Genomic DNA, 24532 nt, shown 5'->3' with positions numbered 1-24532 from the left:
CCCAGCTTCTGCATCTCTTTCTCTGTGAGGACAGAGAATAGCTAGCATTTTCTGTAACATCACTGTGTGCCCAGCTCTTCTAGTAATTCAACTTCTATCATTAACACCAGTTTACAGATGAAGAAATTACGGCACAGAGATGTTGAGTGACTTGCCCCAGATCTCACAACTCATCAGCAGTGTTGCTAGAATTTGCCTCCAGCCCTCCTTGACTCCTAAACCCGTATTTTTTTCTTCTCTTTCTAAAAAAGTTATTATTTAGCCATCAAATGAATGAACCAAAACTATTTTTTTAAATTTATTTTTACTAGAGATGGGGTTTTGCCATGTTGCCCATGCTGTTCTCAAAATCCTGGCCTCAAGTGATCCGCCCACCTCGGCCTCCCAAAGTGCTGGGATTACAGGCATGAGCCACCAGGCCCAGCACAAACCTGTATTTTTAACTACCTCCCACCACCTTCCCTCAATTGCCCTACTGCCCTACCCCAGTCGATGTATTTTTTCTTATGCCTCTAGTCCCCCTTGTACAGATCACAATTATAGTACTTATTATACACATAGTAGGTGCTCAATAAATATGTGATGAAAAATAAGTGAAGATTTCTATTTCACCTAATATGCTCAGCTGGGTGTCTAGACCAACTTTCCCCCACTGAAAACAAAAACAAAAATACTGGGCAAAATAATAAAAATATATTCTGGAAGGCATCTATAAACTGGCAAGAAATTAAGAAATTGCCCCAGGACAGGGTGAAGGTCAGAACCCAGAGAGGTAAGCCAAGCCAAAGTCAGCATATGCCTGGAGGATTTTTGCTGAATCTAGTGAGTCTGAATGTTGATTTTTGAAGCCTTGGGAGTTTTGTGCAGCAGAAGTAAAGGTAGCATGTATTTTAAGTAGGGAGATTAATAGAAGACCCAATAAATATAGAATTGCAAAAGCAAAATAGTAGAATAAGAAAAAAAATTACTTCTCAAGCCAACCCAGAAACCTCACTAAAGCTAGTCACATATGAACATATAAAACACATATAGGCTGGGTGCAGTGGCTCACACCTGTAATCCCAGCACTTTGGGAGGCCGAGACAGGCAGATCACTTGAGGTCAGGAGTTCAAGGCTAGCCTAGCCAACATGGTGAATCCCGTCTCTACTAAAAACACAATAATTAGCCAGGTGTGGTGGTGCACGACTGTAGTCCCAGCTACTCAGGAGGCTGAGGCAGGAGAATCACTTGAACCCAGGACGCAGAGGCAGTGAGCCAAGATCAGGCCACTGCACTCCAGCCTGAGCAACAGAGCTAGACTTCATCTCAAAAAATAAAATAAATAAATAAATAAATAAAATAAAATAAAGCAAGTCTTAACAAATCTGAAAATTTTGAATGCATTGGCCAGACGCAGTGGTTCACAACTGTAATCCCAGCATTTCAGGAAACCAAATCGGGAAGATAGCTTGAGCTTGGGAGGATCGCTTGAGCTCAGGAGTTTGAGACCAGCCTAGGCAACATAGAGAGACCTCATCTCTACTAAAAATGTAATAAATTAGCTGGCTGTGGTAGCGTGTGCCTGTAGTCCCAGCCACTTGGGAAGCTGAGGTGGGAGGACTGATTGAGCCTAAGAGGTCAAGGTCGCAGTGAGCCCAGATTGTACCACTGCACTCCAGCCTGGGCAATAGAGCACGACCCTGTCTCAAGAGGAATGAAAGAGAGAGAGAAAAGAAAGAAAGGAAAATGTTTATCATAGAGACTATATCCTCTGACCACAATGCAATTAAGACAAGAATCGGCCAGGCGCGGTGGCTCACGCCTATAATCCCAGCACTTTGGGAGGCCGAGGCGGGCAGATCACGAGGTCAGAAGATCGAGACCATCCTGGCTAACACGGTGAAACCTCGTCTCTATTAAAAATACAAAAAAAAAAAATTAGCCGGGCTTGGTGGTGGGCGTCTGTAGTCCCAGCTACTTGGGAGGCTGAGGCAGGAGAATGAACCCAGGAGGCAGAGCTTGCAGTGACCCGAGATTGCGCCGCTGCACTTCAGCCTAGGCAACAGAGTGAGACTCTGACTCAAAAAAAAAAAAAAAAAGTCAAGAATCAATTTTTTTAAGAAGTAACTAGAAAAACCTATTTGTTTGGAAATTCATGAGCCAATGAACAGCACTATGGGAATGTGGCAACATTTAAATGCTATATATCAAGTATTTGATACTATGTATGAAAATATGAAGGATAAAACTGAGCAAGTTGTTAAGGGGAAACTTATAGACTAAAAGCTTATATTACAAGAGAAAATTGTTTGAAATGTAAAGAGCTAAAAAGTTAGAAAAAGAACAGGAAATTAAAGTCATATGGAAGAAAGGAAATAATGAAGATAAAATTTTAAAAATAATAAAATTGAAAGCAAACATACAATAGAAAGAACCAACTAAACCAAACACTGCATTCAAACTTCTGGTGAAAAATGATCAGGGAAAAAGGAGAAGGCACAACACACAATGTGAAGCATAAAGGGAAAGCTATAATCACACATGATGTAGAACTTAACAAAGGTAAAAGAACTTTGTGAAATTCCAAGAAGCGTAAATTAACAAAACTGAAACTCGTAACTGTCCAAGAACTTGAGTCTGTTATTAAATATTTTCTGCAAAGAAAAATCTAGCTAAAACAGTTTGCCAGTGATTTCTACCGAACATTCCAGTAATAAGTAATTCCAATCTCACACTCTAATGTATGGAAAAGGAGAGATTATCCCTCAACTCGCTTTATGAAGCTGGCATTGCCTTATACCAAAATCTGATCAGGAGAGTGTCAGAAACAAAAATTCCAGGCCAAAACACTCTTACATATAGACACGAAAGTCCTGGGCTGAATTTCAACAATGTGAATCCAGCAAGGTAATACATTATAACCAAACAGGCTTATCCAAGAATGCAAGGTTAGTTTAAAATGAGAAAAATCAATTAATGTAATTCACCACATTAAAAGATTAAAGGAAAAAAAAATCCTATGATGATCTCAGCAGGTTCAGAAAAAGCCTTTGATCAAATTGGTATCCAACCAGATAAAATTAATAGGAAACTAGGAATATTTTCCTTGAAAAAAAGGGGGGATTTACAAAAGCGTATAGCAAATATCATAAGTAATCATTGCTTAAAAAAAAAAATGAGGGGTAGAGTGCAGTGGCTCACGCCTGTAATCCCAGCACTTTGGGAGGCTGAGGCAAGGCAGATCACTTGCCCAGGAGTTTGAGATCAGCCTGGGCAACATGGCGAAACCCCATCTCTACAAAAAAAAATTAGCCAGGCATGGTGGTGCATGCCTGTGGTCCCAGCTACTTGGGAGGCTGAGGCAGGAGGATCATTCCAGCCTGGAAGGCAGAGGTTGCAGTGAGCCGAGATTACACCATTGCACTTCAGCCTGGGTGACAGAGTGAGACTGTGTCTCAAAAAAATAAATAAATATTAAAAATAAAATAAAATTTTAAAATGAGGAACGTAAGTGTGCAGCCATCTCCACTTCTAGTCAGTATAGTACTAGAGATTCTAATAGTGGAATAAGGTAAGACAAAGAAATCAAATATGTACGTATTGGAAAGAAAGAAATCACAATGACATGATCGTATGTGTACAAAATTCAAAAGAATATATACATAACCTATTGAAATGAATGTGAGAGTTTAGTAATGTTGCTGGATGCTAAAATCAATATGCAAAATTGTTAGCATTTGTATATATCAGTAATAAACAGTTTGGAATGAGATTTTTTTAAAGATACATTTAGAATAATATCAAAAAATAAGCAACTGAGGAATAAATCTAACAAAATATGAGCAAGACCTTTAATTTTTTAATTCTTTTTTTTTTTTTTTTTTTGAGACAGGGTCTCACTCTGTCACCTAGGCTGGAGTACAGTGGCACGAACACAGCTCACTACAGCCTCAACTTCTGGGCTCAAGGGATCCTCCCACCTCAGCCTCCCAAGTAGCTGGGACCACAGGCTTGCAGCACCACATTAAAAAAATTTTTTTAACTTGTTTAAAAATTTTTGGTGACAGGCCGGGCGCGGTATCGCACCTGTAATCCCAGCACTTTGGGAGGCCAAGGCAGGTGGGTCATTTGAGGTCAGGAGTTCGAGACCAGCCTGGCCAACATGGTGAGACCCCCCCCTCCATCTCTACTAAAAATACAAAAATTAGCTGGGAGTGGTGGCACACACGTGTGGTCTCAGCTACTTGGGAGGCTGAGGCAGGGGAATCACTTGAACCTGGAAGATAGAGGCTGCAGTGAGCCGAGATAGCGCCATTGCACTCCAGCCTGGGCGACAGAGTGAGACTCCATCTCAAAAAGAAAAAAAAAAAAATTTGTGGAGACAAGGGTCTCACTATGTTACCCAGGCTGGTCTTGAACTATTGGGCTTAAGTGACCCTCCTGCCTCAGCCTCCCAAAGTGCTGGGATTACAGGCATGAGCCACTATGCCCAGCAAGACCTCTATAAAGAGAATTAAGAAACTTCAATGAAAAACTATGAGAAGACCTAGTTAGAGAAATACCATATTTGGAGATAGATCCAATCTCATAAAAATATTAATTCTCAGTAAATTGATCTATGAATTCAATGCAATTTCATTCAAAATAGAGGTTACTTCTTCAAAAGACTCTTGAAGAAAAACAGAGAGGGAGGAATTACCTTTCTATATATCAAAACTATAGGATGAAGTCAGGGTCATATTAGTACAGGGGCCAATTAGACAAATAGGCCAATCAAATGCAATAGAAATTCTCATCACACACACACAAAAAAGTATTCGAGGTAATGAATATGTTAATCCGCTTGATTTAGCCATTCCACAATGTATGCGTGTATCAACACATCATGTTGTACACCATAAATATATGTAACTTTTGTCAGTTTAATAATTAGGCCAGGCACAGTGGCTCACACCTGTAATCCCAGCACTTTGGGAAGCCAAGGTGGGAGGTTTGCTTGAGGCCAGGAGTTCAAGGCTAGCCTAGACAATGTGGGAAGACCCCATCTCTATTTTAAAAAATAAAAATAAATAAATAAGAAAATATAAAAAGTGATTTTATTTTTTATTTTTTAATAAAGTGATTTAAAAAAAAAGACAGGGTCTCACTATGTTGCCCAGGCTGGTCTCGAACTTCTGGACTCAAGTGATCTTCCTCCCTCGACCTCCCAAAGTGCTGGGATTACAAGTGTGAGCCACCACGCTTAGCCATTTTTTTTAAATGTAAGAGAAAGCTCAGAAATAGGTTCAACATATACAGACACTTGATGTATGGCAGAGGGGGCAATTCAGAATATTGGGGAAAAGATGGATTTTTCAATAAATGGTTAGGAGGCAGTTGATTATTGTATTCATTTTCATTGCTATAACAAAATACCACACTGGGTAATTTATAAAGAAAATAAGTTTCTCTGGCTCACAATTCTGCAGGCTGGAAGTCCAAGGTGGATGGGCCGGATCTGGTGAAGGCCTTTGTGCTGTAACCTATCAGGGGGCTTCTGGTGGCAAGTCCCTCTTCCTCTTCTTATAAAACCACCAGTCCCAGCATGGGGACTCCTGATGACCTTATCTAATCTCAATTACCTCCCAAAGGCCCCACCTCCAGACACCATCAACATATGAATTTGGGGATTACATTTCTGACACATGAAGTCTGGGGAATACTTCAAACCATAGTGATTATCTATATGGCAAAATTAAATTTAGACTCAACTCAACATCATATCCCAAAATCAGCTTTAGTTGGATTAAAGACCTAAATGAGAAATCAAAATTGTGCTCTTGTCATCATTTCAAGGATATACTTTCCTTTCCACATTTTACCATTTCTGAAATTGTGATTGATTTTTTTATAATAAATGTTAACTTAGACTCCGTGATTGTGATATAAAATTTTTAGGAGACAATACAGGAGAATATGCTATCAAATTCTGAGTGAAAGGATTTATTAAACAAGACACAAGAAGCACTAACTATAAAGGAAAAGACTGATACATTTATCTACATTAAAGTTAGGACTTCTTTAAAAGAGATCATAAAAAGAGTAAAACAAAACAAAACAAAAATAAGCACCATTCCAGGAGAATATATTTGCAACATATATAATCAACCCAAGATTAGAATCCAGAATATATGAAGAACTCCTATGAATCAGTAAGTAAAAATTTCGCAATCAGTAGAAAAATTAGCAAAAGAAATGAAGATGAATTTCACAAAAAATAAGCACAAATGCCCATAAACTTATGAAAATATGTTTAATTTCATTAGTAATGTCACACGCGTCCGTGTGAAGAGATCACCAAACAGGCTTTGTGTGAGCAACAAGGCTGTTTATTTCACCTGGGTACAGACGGGCTGAGTCCGAAAAAGGAGTCAGCAAAGGGTGGTGGGATTATCATTAGTTCTTATAGGTTTGGGATAGGCGTACAAGGTACATTCTTAAGGGCAGGGGGAGAATATTACAAAGTACCTTCTTCAGGGCAGGGAGAATATTACAAAGCACCTTCTTAGGTGGGTTGGGGGGATAATGTATCGTATCAGGGTGGGGCAGAAACAAATAACAATGGTGGAATGTCATCAGTTAAGGCTATTTTCACTTATTTTGTGGATCTTCAGTTGCTTCAGGCCATCTGGATTGTATATGTGCAGGTGACAGGGGATATGATGGCTTAGCTTGGGCTCAGAGGCCTGATAAGTAATCAGGAGAAAGTAAGTTATTCACAATAGCAAAGACTTGGGACCAACCCAAATGTCCATCAGTGATAGACTGGATGAAGAAAATGTGGCACATATACACCATGGAATACTATGCAGCCATAAAAAAGGATGAGTTCATGTCCTTTGCAGGGACATGGATGAAGCTGGAAACCATCATTCTCAGCAAACTATCGCAAGAACAAAAAACCAAACACCGCATGTTCTCACTCATAGGTGAGAATTGAACAATGAGAACACTTGGACATAGGAAGGGGAACATCACACACCGGGGCCTGTTGTGGGGTGGGGGGAGGGGGGAGGGATAGCATTAGGAGATATACCTAATGTAAATGATGAGTTAATGGGTGCAGCACACCAACATGGCACATGTATACATATGTAACAAACCTGCACGTTGTGCACATGTACCCTAGAACTTAAAGTATAAAAAAAAAAGATAATTCATCAAGCTATCATTTAATGTGGTTTTCTGTATCTGCGTCTTATTTTAAATAACATGGTTAAACTGTTTTATGTGTAATACCAAATTACACATACAACAGCTTATCTACTGTTAAATTTTTTTAAATTTTAATCAGCTGTATTTATTGTATAGCATTTGTGCATTAGATCATGTTTTCAAATCTCTGTGACAGTTTAGGTTATCTGAAATGCCAGAAGTTAATCTTACCAGATTTGGGGAGAAATAAAAAAGGTTTTTGTTTTATGTTATTGTGGAATCTCTTAAATAAATTAAATCAATTGTTTAAAAAAAAACTGCAATGAGATACCACCACACACCCATCAGAACGACTGAATTTTTTTAAATTAATTAATTTTTTTTTTTTTAAGACAGTCTTGCTCTGTCACCCAGGCTGGAGTGCAGTGGCGTGATCTTGACTCACTGCAATATCCATCTCCCGGTTTCAAGCAATTCTCGTGCCTCAGCCTCCCAAGAAGCTGGGATTACAGGCCTGGCTAATTTTTCTATTTTTAGTAGAAACTGGGTTTTGCCACGTTGGCCAGGTTGGTCTGGAACTCCTGACCTCATGTGATCCGCCTGCCTCGGCCTCCCAAAGTGCTGGGATTACAGGTGTGAGCCACCATGCCTGGCCAGAATGGTTAAAAATTTTAAAGTTGTTCAATGCCAAGTGTTGGAGGTGTTACTAATGCCAAGGTCTTGCAGTGATCAACCAGCATTCAGGCACATCACTGGTTCAAATCCAAATTGTACCACTTTTTTGGGACAGAAAATAGAATTTATTGGTGAGTATTAAGAGGGGGCAGCACAGTGGAAGCTCTCATGAGTGCAGGGCCCACCACTGGTCCAGAGGGCCACGACTGGGGATGTACTTGACCCCACAGCCATCTGGGATGAGCTGCTTCTCAGCCACTATGTCTTCAAATTCATCAGCATTCAACTTGGTGAAGCCCTACTTCTTTGAGATATGGATCTTCTGGTGGCCAGAGAACTTGAACTTGGCCCTGCACAGGGCCTCAGTCACCTGCTCCTTGTTCTGCAGCTTGGTGCGGATGGACATGATAACTTGGCCAATGTTAACCCTGGCCACAGTGCCCTGGGGCTTTCTTTCCAAAGGCACCTCGCGTGCCTGTTTGGAGCCTATATTGGGGTAGCTGCACACACTACCAAGGAAGCTGCTGTTTGCAGCCATTGCACATGTACGACTTCTTTTAAAAAAAAAATTCTTTTTATTTAAGAGATGGGATCTCCCTATGTTGCCCAGACAGGACTTGAACTCCTGGCCTCTAGCAATCCTCTTGCCTCTGCCTCCCAAGTAGCTGGGACTACGGGTACCCACAGTCAAACTGTAACAACTTTAGAAAACAGTTTGATATTACCTAGAAAGTTCGACGTGCAAAAACACAGGGACCAGTAATTCCAGTGTTAAGTACATGCCCTCTAGAAATTCTTGCCCAAGTGCCCTCAAAGACACATACAAAAATAGAACAGCATTGCTCAAAATTGCAAAGAAACAACATGAATGTCCACCAAAGGTGGAATGGATACTTAGATTGCGGTGTAATCATATAATGAAATCCTACTGATTTACATCAACATGGATGAATTTCAAAAATAAAATCTTAAGCAAAGAAACATCACAAGATCAAAGCATGACTCTACTTATTCTATTCCAAAAATGATATACTGTTTCAAGATAAAAGCATAGGTGATAACAACTATAAAGAAAAATAAGGAAATGACAGAAATTGCAGGAAAGAGAGAGACAGTGCAATCCGAGTTGGGTATAAGTCTGGAGCAGGGGAATGTGCTGTTTCTTGGCCTGTGTGATGGATACATAGGTGTTTGTGTGTATTATTATTTCACAATAAAAAAATAAAATAAATGAAGGATAAAGGAGAATGAATTAATAAATACATACATCTGTATTTTTTAAAACGTTATTGTGCTCCTATAAGCTCTGTACATTTCCGTTCACACTTATAAGACAAACTCAGTGTTCTTTAGAACTTTCCTATCACACTGCAAGGAATGGTTTTTCAACAAGTCACTGCAGTTTGTTTTGTAATAAATCTCTGTAAAAGGTGAGGAAGAATAAGTTACACAAAATGGGTCAGAAGTGCAAAGAAAAACTAGTAGAAACATGAAGACTCTTCTAATAAGTCACTCACATATACATAGCCCCAAATCACTCCATTTAGGTTTGTTTGCTTTTTTATTTTTTTTATTTTTTTTTGAGACAGAGTCTCCCTCTGTCGCCCAGGCTGGAGTGCAGTGGCACAATCTCAGCTCACTACAACCTCCCAGGTTCAAGTGATTCTCATGCCTCAGCCTCCAGAGTACCTGGAATTACAGACCTGCACCACCATGCCTGGCTAATTTCTGTATCTTTAGTAGAGATAGGGCTTTGCCACGTTGGCCAGGCTGGCCTCAAACTCCTGGCCTTACGTGATCCGCCTGCCTCCCAAAGTGTTGGGATTGCAAGCGTGAGCCACCGCACCCAGCCTGTTTGCTTTCTTTGAACTGGGTGGTTATCATTCTTAGTCCTGGGCACAAAGATTCTTCCAGTTGGTCAATGGACTTTCTTATTTTCACCGGTCATGTGCTGCCAGGTCATAAAACCAGGGATCTTGAAGGCCAAGGTACAGAACCGCAGCTGTGGCAGAAATCCCCTCTGGAATCTTGTCCTGTCTGAATCCCTCGGGTCATGGGCAGTTCTTGTCAGGGACAATTCATTCCACGATTAGGCAGGGCTGTTGTTTTACTCAGCAGGCCGACCTATCTAAGGAGACCTGCCTATAGACTCACTCTGAAAATCATGATCCTGTTGGAGAACACGCTGCCTTCCATAGTTTAAAACCGGGCCGTTTAGAGAAAATGTGTTCTGTAAATTCTGTGTAAGAAGGATTTAATTTATTAGCACTTGGTGATTTCACTGATCCTTTGTAACACTAAACCTTCATCATCCCCTATTTTACATTATAACTAAACAAATAATGATAGTAACATTTTAGAAGCTATAGACGGGAGGAGAGATTTTTAAAAGGCACTCACCGAGGAAGAAATCGGCTCGCCAGCGTGTTTCAAAGCTGCTGTACAGCGAGGACCCTGAGGCCAACCCGGAAAATTTCCTGGCGCTTCCAGGTTGCTCAGTTCAACAGCCATTGTCTTAAATTATTTTCAGAATAGCCACAAATTTGAATGGAATGCTGGAACTATTGCGAACTGTCCTTAAGAAGGTGTTCCCAGGGTATGTCTGGTCTCCTTAAACCTTTCAAAAAAACACTTTTAAACCCCTCCTTTCTTTCTCCTCAGTTTTTGGGTGTGTGCTCTGTACAATGATCCCTGATAAGGGATGCTCCTTAAACATTAGCATCAAAAGACACATTTTCAACAAATGTAGTTTAAAGATCTCAATTGCCCTTGCTGTGATGAAAATCGGGCATCACTTCATTCCATAAAACAGAGTAAGTGTTCTGGAGCTGAGCAGAAGGGGCTGTCTTTATAGACAGGGAAGGGCTGAAGAGAGCAGAAGCCAAGAACAAAGGCAGCATTAGTTTCAAAGCTATTTTTCTTGTAAGGGGGAGACAGGGAGACAGAACAATAGAAAAATAACTGATCAGTTAATATTAGGTCAGTCTGCTTCTTTTTTACATAAGAATTAAAGAAGGGGGAACTCCGTTATCCTGCAGACTGAAGATTTACACTGGCCTGTTTGGGAAATTGGCTGTTATCTCTCTCGTGATTGCTTGGAAGGTCAAATAACAATTTAGTTTGGGTTTGGTGATGTGAAACTGTAGCATGGATGACTCCATTTTAATTCTTAGTCTGGTCTATTGGGGCCTAGCGCAGGAACTTAGTTTGAAACAATGACCTCCCATGATTTTTTTTCTTTTTTTTTTTTTTTTTTTTTGAGACAGGGTCTTGCTCTGTCACCCAGGCTGGAGTGCAGTGGCACAATCATGGCTCACTGCAGCCTCCACTTCCCGGGCTCAAGTGATCCTCCCACCTCAGCCTCCCTAGTAGCTGAGACTTATAGGTATGCACCACCACACCTGAACATAATTTTTATTTAACATCAGGAAAGTGAAATCTTATTAGGGAAGTGACTCTATTTCAGCAAAAAAGAGTGGTTGTCTCTCCACACTTCACTCTTCTTTTTCCTCTTCCAATTTTCTCCTACACGAAAGTTCTTCTAATTCAATAAATTTTTGTTGACAGCACAAAGTTTTTTGTTTTCTTTCTCCTTATTTATCTAAATGGCTTATCAATGTTAGGCAAATTTTTCCCAATGTTAGAAAAATTAAGGGGAAGGTGTATGGCTTTGTAAACTATTTTCTACTCTGGTAGAAACAGAATTTCAGTGTTCTTACTAGGAGATTCTTCCGTCATTAAGTAAAAATCCCCAGAAGTGATGAAATAAATGCTCAGTAATTTTAGAGCACTATGTAGTTATTAAAATTAGCTAATCTAGCCAGGCGTGGTGGCTCACACCTGTAATCCCAGCACTCTGGGAGGCCGATGCGGGCCGACTGCTTTAGCCCAGGAATTCGAGACCAACCTGGGCAAGGTGGTGAGACCTCGTCTCTACAAAAATACAAAAATTAACTAGGTGTGGTGGCTCATGCCTGTAGTTCCAGCTACTCAGGAGGCTGACGTGGGAGGATTGCTTGAGCCTGGGAGGCAGAGGTTGCAGTGAGCCGAGATTGCACCACTGCACTCTAGTCTGGGTGACAGACCCTTCCTCAAAACAAAACAAAAAAACTTTTATAAGGAGACTACTTTTGAACCCAGGGATGGCCTAGTTGGTGACCACTAACTTCTAGGACAAGAAAGCATCATCACATGTCTCAAAGAATACAGGAAGAAAGAACAAGGACAGATTTTCCAATGTTTCCTTGTTGGAATTTCTGCTGTCCCCAACCCTCCCTCACCCTCAGACAACACATCCCACTCTGGCTCCAACCTCCCCTCAAAACACAACACACACAGTACTGAGACCTTCTGTGTCAGCCCGGGAGGGAAGCGATAAAAGAAAGGCACAACCAGGGGAGTGGCAAGGAGGAGGCTGACAAGGAGGAACCCCAGGCATCTGCATGCAATCGGCAATCAGCCATCAGCTTTAGTAACCCACTGCCCTATGGACAAGAAACAAGAGCAGTGTGGGGGCGAAGATAGGGCACTGTGAAGAAAATCTTCCTCATAGCTGATGTTGTCACAGTCAAATAATGACCTTCCTTTCCAAGTTGCACGGCTTCTCAACTTTTGAGGAGTTTTCTGGAATCTTCCTGTGTTCCTGTGCCCCAAAACACAGCTCTGTGTGTCTACAGTCTGGAAGCAGATGCAGCCTGGGATGGGAGTTTTTGAAATGACTCCACAAGATTCTAAAGGAAATTCAAACCGGGAAAGTGGAATTTACAATGGAAACAAACCGTCTGTCTCCTGCTTTCAAATTGGAGTCTAAATTTAGATCACCATAAAGAAGAGCATGCCTGGGCCTGGAAAGCTTTTCCTGCAGAGTTGACATCTCTTTACCTCTTCCCTTTTTAGCCTCCTAGAGGACATGTTATTTTGTTTTTATTATTGTTTTGGAGATAGAAGTCTCCTGAAAAGCCAGCCCCCAGCGTCAGACAGTCTTATCAACTCATTTCTGAGTTGCACTCAAAAACCTCCTAATAATGTTCAATAAAACTTTATTTCATATCACTGTTAGAAAGTGAGATTGGGGCGAGGCGCGGTGGCTCATGCCTGTAATCCCAGCACTTTGGGAGGCCGAAGCAGGAGGATCACTTGAAGCCAGGAGTTCAAGACTAGCCTGGGCAACAAAGTGAGACCCTATCTCTACAAAAAATAAAAATAAAAAAGAGGCCGGGTGCGGTGGCTCACGCCTGTAATCCCAGCACTTTGGGAGGCCAAGGCGGGCGGATCACAATGTCAGGAGATCAAGACCATCCTGGCCAACATGGTGAAATTCTGTCTCCACTAAAAATACAAAAAATTAGCCGGGTGTCGTGGCAGGCACCTGTAGTCCCAGCTACTCGGGAGGCTGAGGCAGGAGAATGGCATGAACCCAGGAGGCGGAACTTGCAGTGAGCCAAGATCGTGCCACTGCACTCCAGCCTGGATGACAGAGCGAGACTCCGTCTCAAAAAAAAGATAAATACAATTTTTTAAAAATCAAAAAAATAAAAATAAAAATAAAAAAAACAAAAAAGAGGCCGGGTGCAGTTGCTCACATCTGTAATCCCAGCACTTTGGGAGGCTGAGGTGGGCGAATCACCTGAGGTCAGGAGTTCAAAACCAACTTGGCCAGTATGGTGAAACCCTGTCTCTACTAAAAATACAAAAATTAGCCGGGCATGGTGGCGCATGCCTGTAATCTCGGCTACTTGGGAGGCTGAGGCAGGAGAATCGCTTGAACCTGGGAGGCGGAGGTTGCAGTGAGCCAAGATCACGCCACTGCACTCCAGCCTGGGAGACAGAGCAAGACTCTGTCTCAAAAACAAATAAATAAATAAGTGGGACCTGAAGGATGTTTGCTTGGTGTAACTGACACAATTGTTAGGAGCCAGCTATTTCCAATATAAAGTCTCAGTAGCCTTTGGGCCAGGTGTGGTGGCTCACACCTGTAATCCCAGCACTTTGGGAGGCCAAGGCAGGCAGATAGTTTGAGCCCAGAAGTTTGAGACCAGCCTGGGCAGGATGGCAAAACCCCGTCTCTCAAAAAACAAAAACAAAAATTAGCTGTGCCTGTAGTCTCAGCTACTCAGGAGGCTGAAGAGGGAGGATAGCTTGAGCCTGGGAGGTTGAGGCTGCCATGAGCCTTGATCACACCACTGCACTCCAGCCTGGGAGACAGAGCGAGCCTTTGAATGTCTGGACCAGTTATATGAGGAAAACCGAGTAACCTGGAGATATTCACAATGGCAGTGCCACCCTATAGTTCCTCTTCAGCCAATGAGCCCCCAAAGGGATTGGTTTGGTGACATGCACCACTCACTCTGATCCTCTCTATTGCCTTCACGCATCCTCCAATCCTGTCTGTTAACTGGATGCACTCCCTGCCCCTCACCCAACTTTGCTGAAGTTGCTCCCTCCTGCAGTGTTGCCCTGCTCCTTGATTCCACCAATTCTTCCAGGTTCTGTGCATGTGCTGCCTCTCCTGAAAAGTTTTCCTTCATCTCACCAAGTAGACATCATTTTTCCTTTCATTTTATTGAATGGCAAGGCAGCTTGTTTGTATCTGAAATAGATCACATGTATACCTTGTATACAGGCTCTGCATGTGGTTATTTAGATGTAAATCCAATCTCCCTTTCCAGATTATTAGATACTTGCCTGCCTGATGCATAGCTAATTTGTGTCATTTCCTCAAGAGCATTCAGCCCTGTGTCTTACACTACAGAACCTCTATAAGCACATGATGCACACATGGATGAATGTGGCCTTACCAGCAAAGACAGATCTATTCAGTGGGTGGACAGCGTCCTACAGCTATGTCCAATGGCAAGAAAGTTGTGTGACAGTGAGTAGTGTCCTGGCCCTGTTTCCAGACAGCTAGAGTCCAGGGCATTTACCTCCACCAACTTCCAACCTTGCTTTCCCTTTCTTCTCTCTCCATTCCAGCAAAACCCATCTCCTCATTACTGTGGGAAAACATCATACTCATTCCCAGGTCTACAGCTTTTATTATGACATTCGGCTGACTTGAAACACCCTACTTCTCTGCTTCTGATTGTCTAATTCTTGACCTGCCTTCAAGGCTCCGCTTAAAGTCCGTCTCCACCAGGAAGCCTTCCTTGAATAGTTTAGTCCTTGATAGCAGTGTGCCATGAAGAAAGGGAATGGATTCAAATACTCTGTCTCTGGGTCCTAGTTTCTGCTCAGCTACCTGACCTCTGACTCCTCATTCATAAAATGAGTTCTTGAATTACCTGATCTCCAAAGCCCTCAGTGGTTAATATAGTCTATAATGCTAATCTCTCCATGCTTGGAACTTCTAGCACTTATATTGTTGCAACCATTCGCTTGGTACCAAACCTATGCTTATCTGCTTACCTGCATTGTTGTTTATCTTTTTTTTTTTTTTTTTTTTGAGACAGAGTCTTGCTCTGTCGCCCAGGCTGGAGTGTAATGGTGCCATCCTGGCTCACTGCAACCTCCACCTCCCAAGTGATTCTCCCTGCCTCAGCCTCCTGAGTAGCTGGGATTACAGGCACCTTCCATAACACCCAGCTAATTTTTGTATTTTTAGTAGAGATGGGGTTTCCCCATATTGGTCAGGCTGGTCTCGAACTCCTGACCTCAGGTGATCTGCCCACCTCAGCCTCCCAAAGTGCTGGGATTACAGGCATGAGCCACTGCGTGTCTGGTTCATCCAACTAACTTGTAACTCCCTCAAGGACTAAAAATGTCCTTTAATTATTTGCAGCCCTGTCATTTAGGATAGAAGTTTTGGTAATAAATGTTTTTGGTAATGATGACTATGACAGATAATTACGAATGCTTGTGCCACTTTTCCTAATGCTGCTTTGAGGATGTTGTTGCTGCCACAAACATCCTTTGTATTTCTGGAACACTATAAGTAATGGAAGGGTTGTCTACTGACATAGGCAGTGGTTAAAACCATGGAATCCATCCATTATTTGCTAGTGACTTTGTGTCTTAGTGTAACTCCTTTAAAACTCAGTTTATAAAGGCTGGGAACGGTGGCTCATGCCTGTAATCCCAGCACTTTGGGAGGCCAAGGTGGGTGGATCACATGAGATCAGGAGTTCAAGACCAGCCTGGCCAACGTGGCAAAACCCCGTCTCTACTACAAATACAAAAAAGTAGCCAGACGTGGTTGTGCATGCCTGTAGTCCCAGCTGCTGGGGAGGCTGAGGCAGGAGAATTGCTTGAGCCTGGGAGGTGGAGGTTTGCAGTGAGCCGAGATTGTGCCACTGCACTCCAGCCTGGGCGACAGAGGAAGACTCCATCTCAAAAAAAAAAAAAAAAAACAGAAACAACAACAACAACAAAACCCTCAGTTTTTTGTTCATTTGTTTGTTTGTTTGAGATGGAGTCTTGCAGTGTCGCCCGGGCTGGAGTGCAATGGCGCGATCTCGGCTCACTGCAATCTCTGACTTCCACCTGGTTTCATGCAATTCTCCTACCTCAGCCTCCCAAGTAGCTGGGATTACAGGCGTACACCACCACACCTGGCTAATTTTTTGTATTTTTTGTAGAGACGGAGTTTCACTATGTTAGCCAGACTGGTCTTGAACTCCTGACCTCATGATCTGCCCGCCTCGGCCTCCCAAAGTGCTGGGATTACAGGCATGAGCCACCACACCTGGTCAAAAACCTCAGTTTTTAAATTTGATTTTTACATGGAAAGATAATGCCAATGTTGGCAGGTACTACTGACTGGCAAACCTGATCTTCAGTCTAACTCCCTCCTCCCTTATGTACCTCTACCTTACGGGCTATAAAAAGTAGAAAGTGGCCCGGGCGTGGTGGCTCACACCTGCAATCCCAGCACTATGGGAGGCCGAGGCAGGCAGATCATGAGGTCAAAAGATTGAGACCATCCTGGCCAACATGGTGGAACCCTGTCTCTACTAAAAATACAAAAATTAGCAGGGCATGGTGGCGTGCATCTGTAGTCCCAGCTACTCAGGAGGCTGAGGCAGGAGAATCACTTGAACTCGGGAGGCAGAGGTTGCAGTGAGCCAAGATCGCACCACTGCACCCCAGCCTGGGCAACACAGCGAGACTCCATCTCAGAGAAAAAAAAAAAAAAGCAGAATGTGTGTTCCAGCTTCTCTTGCAGACAGAATTGGCAGTGTGGTTCAGTTATCACCAGTAAGACATAAATGAAGTCTGAGGTATTGTTCCTTCTCCTCTGTGTATTCTTTTATTCTGCCTGTAACACACATGTAATGGCTAGAGCTGTAGCAGCTATCTTGTAACTGTAAGGGGATAAGCAGAAAACAAAAACCAACATTTTAAGGCTGGAGGAGCAGAAATATGGAGAGATCCTGAGTCCATGACAGCATCATTGAGCAGCTCTTCTAGCATTGGACTGTATACCTTGGAAGTCCTTGCTACATGAGAAAAAATCCTCCCATTTACCATCAATTTAAGCTACTGTCATTAAGGTCTTCTATTACTTGCAGCTGAGTGCATCTCTAATGAGTACCTCATTTCAGTCTGGTTATGAGGGTAAATGAGATTAATTTAAATCTCTTAGAATCTCCCAGAGTAAGTCCTCAACAGAAGGTTACTGTTACTATTTGAAAGTATACCTCCACTGGCCGGGTGCAGTGGCTCACGCCTGTAATCCCAGCACTTTGGGAGGCCGAGGCGGGCAGATCACAAGGTCAGGGGATCGAGACCATCCTGGCTAACATGGTGAAACCCCATCTCTACTAAAAATACAAAAAAAAAAATTAGCCGGGCATGGTGGCGGATGCCTGTAGTCCCAGCTACTCTGGAGGCTGAGCCAGGAGAATGGCGTGAACCAGGGAGGCGGAGCTTGCAGTGAGCGAGATCGCACCACTGCACTCCAGCCTGGGCTACACAGCGAGACTCTGTCTCAAAAAAAAGAAAAAGAAAGAAAGTATGCCTCCATTACCATCTATTTTCCCCCAGCCCCGGTCCTGTGGCATCTGAGCTTTAAAAGGGAAGAAACACAGGTGCTTACCTGTTTTTTTCATCAACCTATGCATTCCTGAGGAAATATTATCATATTTCAAAGATGCCATCATAGGCAACATCTTTCAAAAAAGCAAGAGAACTAGAGCACTGAGCCAAGGTATTGGTCTCTCCTATCTCCAATCTTCTCCTCTATGTATACTGGATAAACACAACTCCAGCAAAAAGCCTTCCCTGGGGCCTTTCTTTGCCCCTGCACTTATGAAATTTCCCCCAAGTTAATACCTGAATGCCCTTCCTTGGCTCTTCACAAGCTGCTTTTCTCTCCGTCTTCAAGCCTCAGCTCCCAAGACCCCTCCTCATAGAGACCTTCCCTGGTGACCTTTTCTTTTCTTTTCTTTTTTTTTTTTTTTTTTTTTTAAGACAGAGTCTCACTCTGTAGCCCAGGCTGGAGTGCAGTGGCGCGATCTCGACTCACTGCAACCTTCGCCTCCGGGGTTCAAGCGATTCTCCTGCCTCAGCCTCCAGAGTACCTGGGACTATAGGCACCCGCCACCACGCCCGGCTAATTTTTTGTATTTTTAGTAGAGCCGGGGTTTCACTGTGTTAGATAGTCTCAAACTCCTGATCTCATGATCCACTGGCTTCGGCCTCGCAAAGTGCTGGGATTACAGACTTTTCTAATCCTGGGTGGGATTACAGATCTTTTCTAAGGCTGCTTTCTCCACTATTCTCCATTTCTTTTTATTTTTAAATTTTTCTGTAGAGATGAGGTCTCCCTTTGTTCCCCAGGCTGGAGTGCTGTGGTGCAATCATAGTTCACTGAAGACTCAAACTCCTAGGCACAAGCAATCCCCACCTCAACCCGAGTAGCTGGGACTACAGGTACACACCGTCACGCATGGCTAATTTTTAAATTTTTTTGTATAGACAGGGTATTGCCATGTTTATCAGGCTGGTTTTGAACTCCTGGCCTCTAGCAATACACCTGCCTCAGCCTCCCAAAATGCTGGGATGACAGGTGTGAGCCATTGCACCCAGCCTACTCTCCTGTCTTACCATCTGCTTATTTTCTCTTGTAATTATCTCATGTATTTGCTTGCTTGTTGTTTGTCTTGGCTTTTAGGCTGCACACTTCATTCGAGCAGGATCTTACCTGTTTTGTTCACCAATGCACCTGAGCACATAGCATAGTGCCTGACACTTAGTAGATGCTCAATTAATATTTGTAAATTCTTTTTTTTTTTCCTTGAGACAGTCTCACTCCATCACCCAGCCTGAAGCACAGTGATGCAATGTTGGCTCACTGCAACCTCTACCTCCTGGGCTCAAGGGATCCTCCCACCTCAGCCTGTGGAGTAGCTGAGACTACAGGCACGTAGTCCCACACCTGGCTAATTTTTGTATTTTTTGCAGAGATGGGATTTTACCATGTTGCCCAGGCTGGTCTCAAACTCCTGAACTCAAGTGATCTGCCCACCTTGGCCTCCCTAAGTGCTGGGATTACAGGTATGAGCACCATCATGCCTAGCCAATATTTGTTAATTCATTAACCAAACCTCTAAAAGCCCAATGAAGTTTTAGTTCTAGCCTAAAATCTATGCTGGTAAAACAGGATAAATTGGTGGCTTATTGCTCACATGTCAGAAGGCTCCTTTGTTTTATGAAAAGATTCAAGGCAGATGTCAAAAAGAATTAAGCTTCACTTTCAAAAATTCCTTTTATATTCAGATTTTCAGGAACATGGAAACGGTATTACAGGAAGTGATCTACATCTTATTGCTCCCACGTGTGCAGCATTTAATTTGTAAAGATTGCTAAAGATGCTATGTTTCCCAAACTGTGTGTACTTCTCATTAAATGTTTTTCTGTCTCATTTCATTGGGAAAAGCCATAAAATGGCAAGGCAGGTCAATAAACAGCAGCGATAGTTCTTTCTTTTTTTTTTTTTTTTTTTTGAGACAGAGTCTCGCTCTGTCGCCCAGGCTAGATAGAGTGCAATGGTGCGATCTCGGCTCACTGCAAGCTCCGCCTTCCGGGTTCATGCCATTCTCCTGCCTCCGAGTAACTGGGACTACAGGTGCCCGCCACCAAGCCCAGCTAATTTTTTGTATTTTTAGTAGAGACAGGGTTTCACCGTGTTAGCCAGGATGGTCTCAATCTCCTGACCTCGTGATCCGCCCGCCTCGGCCTCCCAAAGTCCTGGGATTACAGGCGTGAGCCACCACGCCTGGCCGATAGTTCTTTTAAGCTTATATCCTAAATCACCTTGGCTTTAGCGAGACACACACATGTGTGGGGGAGTTTCAGTCTATTGTATTTTGTGGCTATGATTTATGATTTGCAAAAATCTCAGAGGTTGATGAAGGTGGCAGGGAAAACAAAGCCAAGGTGCCCAGGTATGGATGTGTGTGTTCAGAACAGGATGTATACTCGTGTGTTAAAGTTGGTGGCTGGGTGTGGTGGCTTATACCTGTAATCCCAGCACTTCGCCAGGCTGAGGTGGGAGGATCATTTGGACCCAGGAGTTCAAGACCAGCCTGAGCAACATAGCAATATCCCAACTCCACAAAAAAAGAAAAACAGAAAAATTAGCCGGTGTGCTGGCTCATGACTGTGGTCCTGGCTACTTGGGAGGCAAAGGTGGGAGGATTGCTTCAGACCCAGGAGTCTGAGGCTGCAGTGAGCTGTGATCACAACACTGCACTTCAGCCTGGACAACAGAGTAAGACCCTGTCTCAAAGGAAAAAAAAAAAAGAAAACTAAATTTATAGAAGCCCTTAAAGAAGGTGAGAACAAAGAATAAGGAATAATACAGTAAGAAATATACAATTTAATTAAAACTAAAAAAGCTGTTAACTATTAAATTTCCAATTAAATAAAAGATTTTATTTAATTAAGTACAAGAAGAAAGATTCCCTAAATGTGCAGAAACTGGAATTTTGGAATTTGGACACATGATAAAAAAAAATTTTCTTTCTTCTTTTTTTTTTTTGAGACAGGGTCTCACTCTGTCGCCCAGGATAGAGTGTATTGGTACAATCTTGGATCACTGCCCTGGACTCAAGTGATCCTCCCATCTCAGCTTCCTGAGTAGCTGGGATTACAGGCACACACCACCACACCAGGGTAATTAAAAAAAAAATTTTGTTTTGTAGAGACAAGGTCTCACCATGTTGTCCAGGCTGTTCTCAAACTCCTGGCCTCACGCAATCTGCCCACCTTGGCCTCCCAAAGTGCTAGGATAACAGGTGTGAGCCACTGCACCCAACCTAAAAAGTTTTGTTTTACTTTTATTTATTTATTTATTTTTTTTTTTTTTTTTAAGACGGAGTCTTGCTCTGTCGCCCAGGCTGGAGTGCAGTGGCGCCATCTCAGCTCACTGCAAGCTCCACCTCCTGGGTTCATGCCATTCTCCTGCCTCAGCCTCCCGAGTAGCTGGGACTACAGGTGCCCGCCACCACGCCAGGCTAATTTTTTGTATTTTTAGTAGAGATGGGGTTTCACCGTGTTAGCCAGGATGGTCTTGATCTCCTGACCTCATGATCTGCCTGCCTCGGCCTCCCAAAGTGCTGGGATTACAGGCATGAGCCACCGCACCTGGCCTATTTTATTTTATAATTGTATGAAGAATAAAATAAATTAACGTTTATAATAACATATGGTATAGAAATTCCTAGGAGCTGAACTAAAGCAAACTAAAAACAAACAAACAAACAAACAAAAGCATAATGAGTATTTGTGAGTTAGGCATATTTTATCTTTTAGTATAAAATACAAATAGAATTTTATATGGATATCTCCAGTTAATTTTCATTCATTGATTACTCCTTACATCACTTAAGTCAGCAGGTTCATTTCCTTTTGAAATATGCTGATGCAGAAAATAGCAACTAACTGAGCAAGTTTTGTGACCAAAGATAGCTAGCCGCATTGGAGCTAGTTGGGAACAGAGCACAAAGCCCTGACTCACTGTGTAGCCTTTCCTGGTTGTGAAACCTTTCTCCTTCCTGTTTACATTTTCAGTTCAGCCAACATATATTGTGTACCTAGAAGGGGGCTAAATATAGCACAAGGTAGAAACCAATAAGGCCTAGGCTGTTTGGCTTTCCCTCCCAAGACTCATATAGTAGGATCTTCCCTCTAACACAATAAAGGAATTTGGATTTTGTGCAGCTGCGAAAGGACAAATGCCCACTACAGGGCTGAAACTCCGAGCAGAAGTTATCAAGTGGAGGCAAACATTTTGCTTCTTGGAAGTTGCTCTTTATTAGACTTTGGTGGTAAAGACATATTAGTTCCAGCTACAGATTAAGCTGTTTATGGTCTCTCACAACCATATTGTTTAGCATTTCGTGTTTGGACTTTTTGCAAGTAACTTACAAAAGAAATTGATTTTTTTACACAATAACAAGGAGGATTTGTTTGTTTGTTTGTTTGTTTATTTATTGAGACAGAATCATTGTGTTGCCCAGGCTGGAGTGCAGTGGAGTGATCCCGCCTCACTGCAACCTCTGCCTCCTGGGTTCAAGCGATTCTCCTGCCTCAGCCTCCCAAGTAGCTGGAATTACGGGCACCCGCCACCACACTCGGCTAATGTTTGTATTTTTAGTAGAGACGAGGTTTCACCATGTTGGCCAGGCTGGTCTCAAACTCCTGACGTCAGGTGATCCACCCGCCTCGGCCTCCGAAGTGCTGGGATTACAGGCGTGAGCCACTGTGCCCCGCCTGTTTATTTATTTATTTTTTGAGATAGGATCTCTTCGGCCCGGCACAGGCTCACGCCTGTAATCCCAGCACTCTCGGGGGCCGAGGCAGGCGGATCACGAGGTCAGGAGATTGAGACCATCCTGGCTAACACGGTGAAACCCCGTCTCTACTAAAAATACAAAAAATTAGCCGGGCGTGATGGTGGGCGCCTGTAGTCCCAGCTACTCGGGAGGCTGAGGCAGGAGAATGGCGTGAACCCTGGGGGGCTGAGCCTGCAGTGAGCCAAGATCGCGCCACTGCACTCCAGCCTGGGCGACAGAGCGAGACTCCGTGTCAAAAAAAAAAAAAAGAGATAGGATCTCGCTCTATCACCCAGGCTAGAGTGCACTGGGGTGATAATGACTCACTGCAGTCTTGACCTCCCAGGCTCAAGCGATCCTCTGCCTCAGCCTCCTGAATAGTTGGGACTACAGGCGTACGCCACCATGCTTGGCTAATTTTTAATTTTTTTGTAGAGATGGAGGTCTCACTTTGTTGCCCAAGCTGGTCTCAAACTCCTGGGCTTAAGGGATCCTTTTGCCTTGGCCTCCCAAAGTGCTGGGATTACAGATGTGAGCCACTGCACTCATCCAAGAGCATTTAAACATGCATTAAATCATACTGCTACCCAAAAGATTTCTTCTAAGTATTCAAATTTTCCTAACCTCTAATCTCTGGCTTCTCTGAGTGTGGCTGTAATTCACTGGATAATAACAACAAACACATACGCTTAATAAGTGCTTTACATGTATATTAACTCAATCCTCCCAACAACTATAAATGTTAGACTTTATTATTATCTCCACGTTACAGATGAAAAACTGATGCCCTTGAGATCAACTACTTTGCTTAAGGCCACACAGCTCAGAATGGCAATTGGACCCCAGTAGGCCCCAGAGCCTGTATCATCAGCCACCACAATATACAAGCCTAATTAGCTCACATGAGAAACTTTGCATAATGCCTTTGAAAAATTTAGTTTTTCCCTTACATTGTTTTCTCTTCTGATCTATTCAAATGTTTAAGCCAGAAAAACAACGTTATCTCAATCATTAGGAATACAGAACTAGGAAACATTTAACATCTATTATGCAGTATAACCAAAAGAAATCTTGAAAAAAAGCACAAGAGAGGAACCTTTTTTAGGCCTCAGAAGGATTTAGGGAAAGGGAAAATGTCCTTTCCCTTTCAATTATAAAGGTGATATTTAATTTCTTGGGAGGGGGTAGTCTTGTCATTTTTTTTAGTCATTTTTTAAAGAGCAGCTTCTCGTCTTTTTTTTTTTTTTTTTTTTTTTTTAGACGGAGTTTCACTCTTGTTGCCCAGGTTGGAGTGCAACGGCGTGACTTTGGCTCACTGCAACCTCCACCTCCCAGATTCCAGTGATTCTCCTGCCTCAGCCTCCCGAACAGCTGGGATTACAGGCATGCGCCACCACGCCTGGCTAATTTTCTATTTTTAGTAGAGACGGGGTTTCTCCATGTAGGTCAGGCTGGTCTCGAACTCCCGACCTCAGGTGATCCACCCGCCTCAGCCTCCCAAAGTGCTGGGATTACAGGCGTGAGCCACTGCGCCCAGCCCTTCTCATCTGTTTTTTACAGCTCGCAATACTATAAAGAAACAAACTGACATTAAAAAACGAACATGAAAGGATCCACCCAATCTGAATTTAAAAGAAGACAAAAAACAGGGTTTTTCAAAGGTAAACAGTAACCACATCACTCCTGAGCTTTTATTCCTGCATTATGTAAATCAGAAATTCTAGACAGTCTAATCAAGTCAAATTATGCTCATCACACCCGAAAGCAACCATTCTGAAGTATCTCATTTTTTCTTCTTGCTCTCAATTCTACCTGACATTCATTGTCTGGTGTTTCCTTCCATGTCTGTAAACTCTATTTCTGTACCTTTCCGTATAGTCTCCTTTTATTGCTTGTCATTACAGATCT

General features: G+C 42.7%; 1 protein-coding gene across 3 annotated transcripts in view; it reads right to left on the bottom strand.

Moving 5' to 3' along the window:
* Positions 1 to 10672, bottom strand: part of LPIN2 (lipin 2) — a 113770-nt gene extending 103098 nt beyond the window's left edge. For 2 of the 3 annotated variants that reach the window (XM_063653458.1, XM_063653457.1), the window contains exon 1: positions 10251 to 10576. In XM_063653458.1, the coding sequence (XP_063509528.1) occupies positions 10251 to 10361 (111 nt within the window). In that variant the 5' untranslated portion in view covers positions 10362 to 10576. Of the gene's footprint in view, positions 1 to 10250 lie in introns of all 3 variants that reach the window. The other variant, XM_063653456.1, reaches the window with a different exon arrangement.
* Between the last annotated feature and the right edge of the window lie 13860 nt (positions 10673 to 24532).

Source organism: Pongo pygmaeus, chromosome 17 (genome assembly GCF_028885625.2).
Source record: "Pongo pygmaeus isolate AG05252 chromosome 17, NHGRI_mPonPyg2-v2.0_pri, whole genome shotgun sequence".
In the NCBI taxonomy this organism is placed as follows: Eukaryota; Metazoa; Chordata; class Mammalia; order Primates; family Hominidae; genus Pongo; species Pongo pygmaeus.
This window is presented reverse-complemented; position numbering and strand designations above follow the sequence as displayed.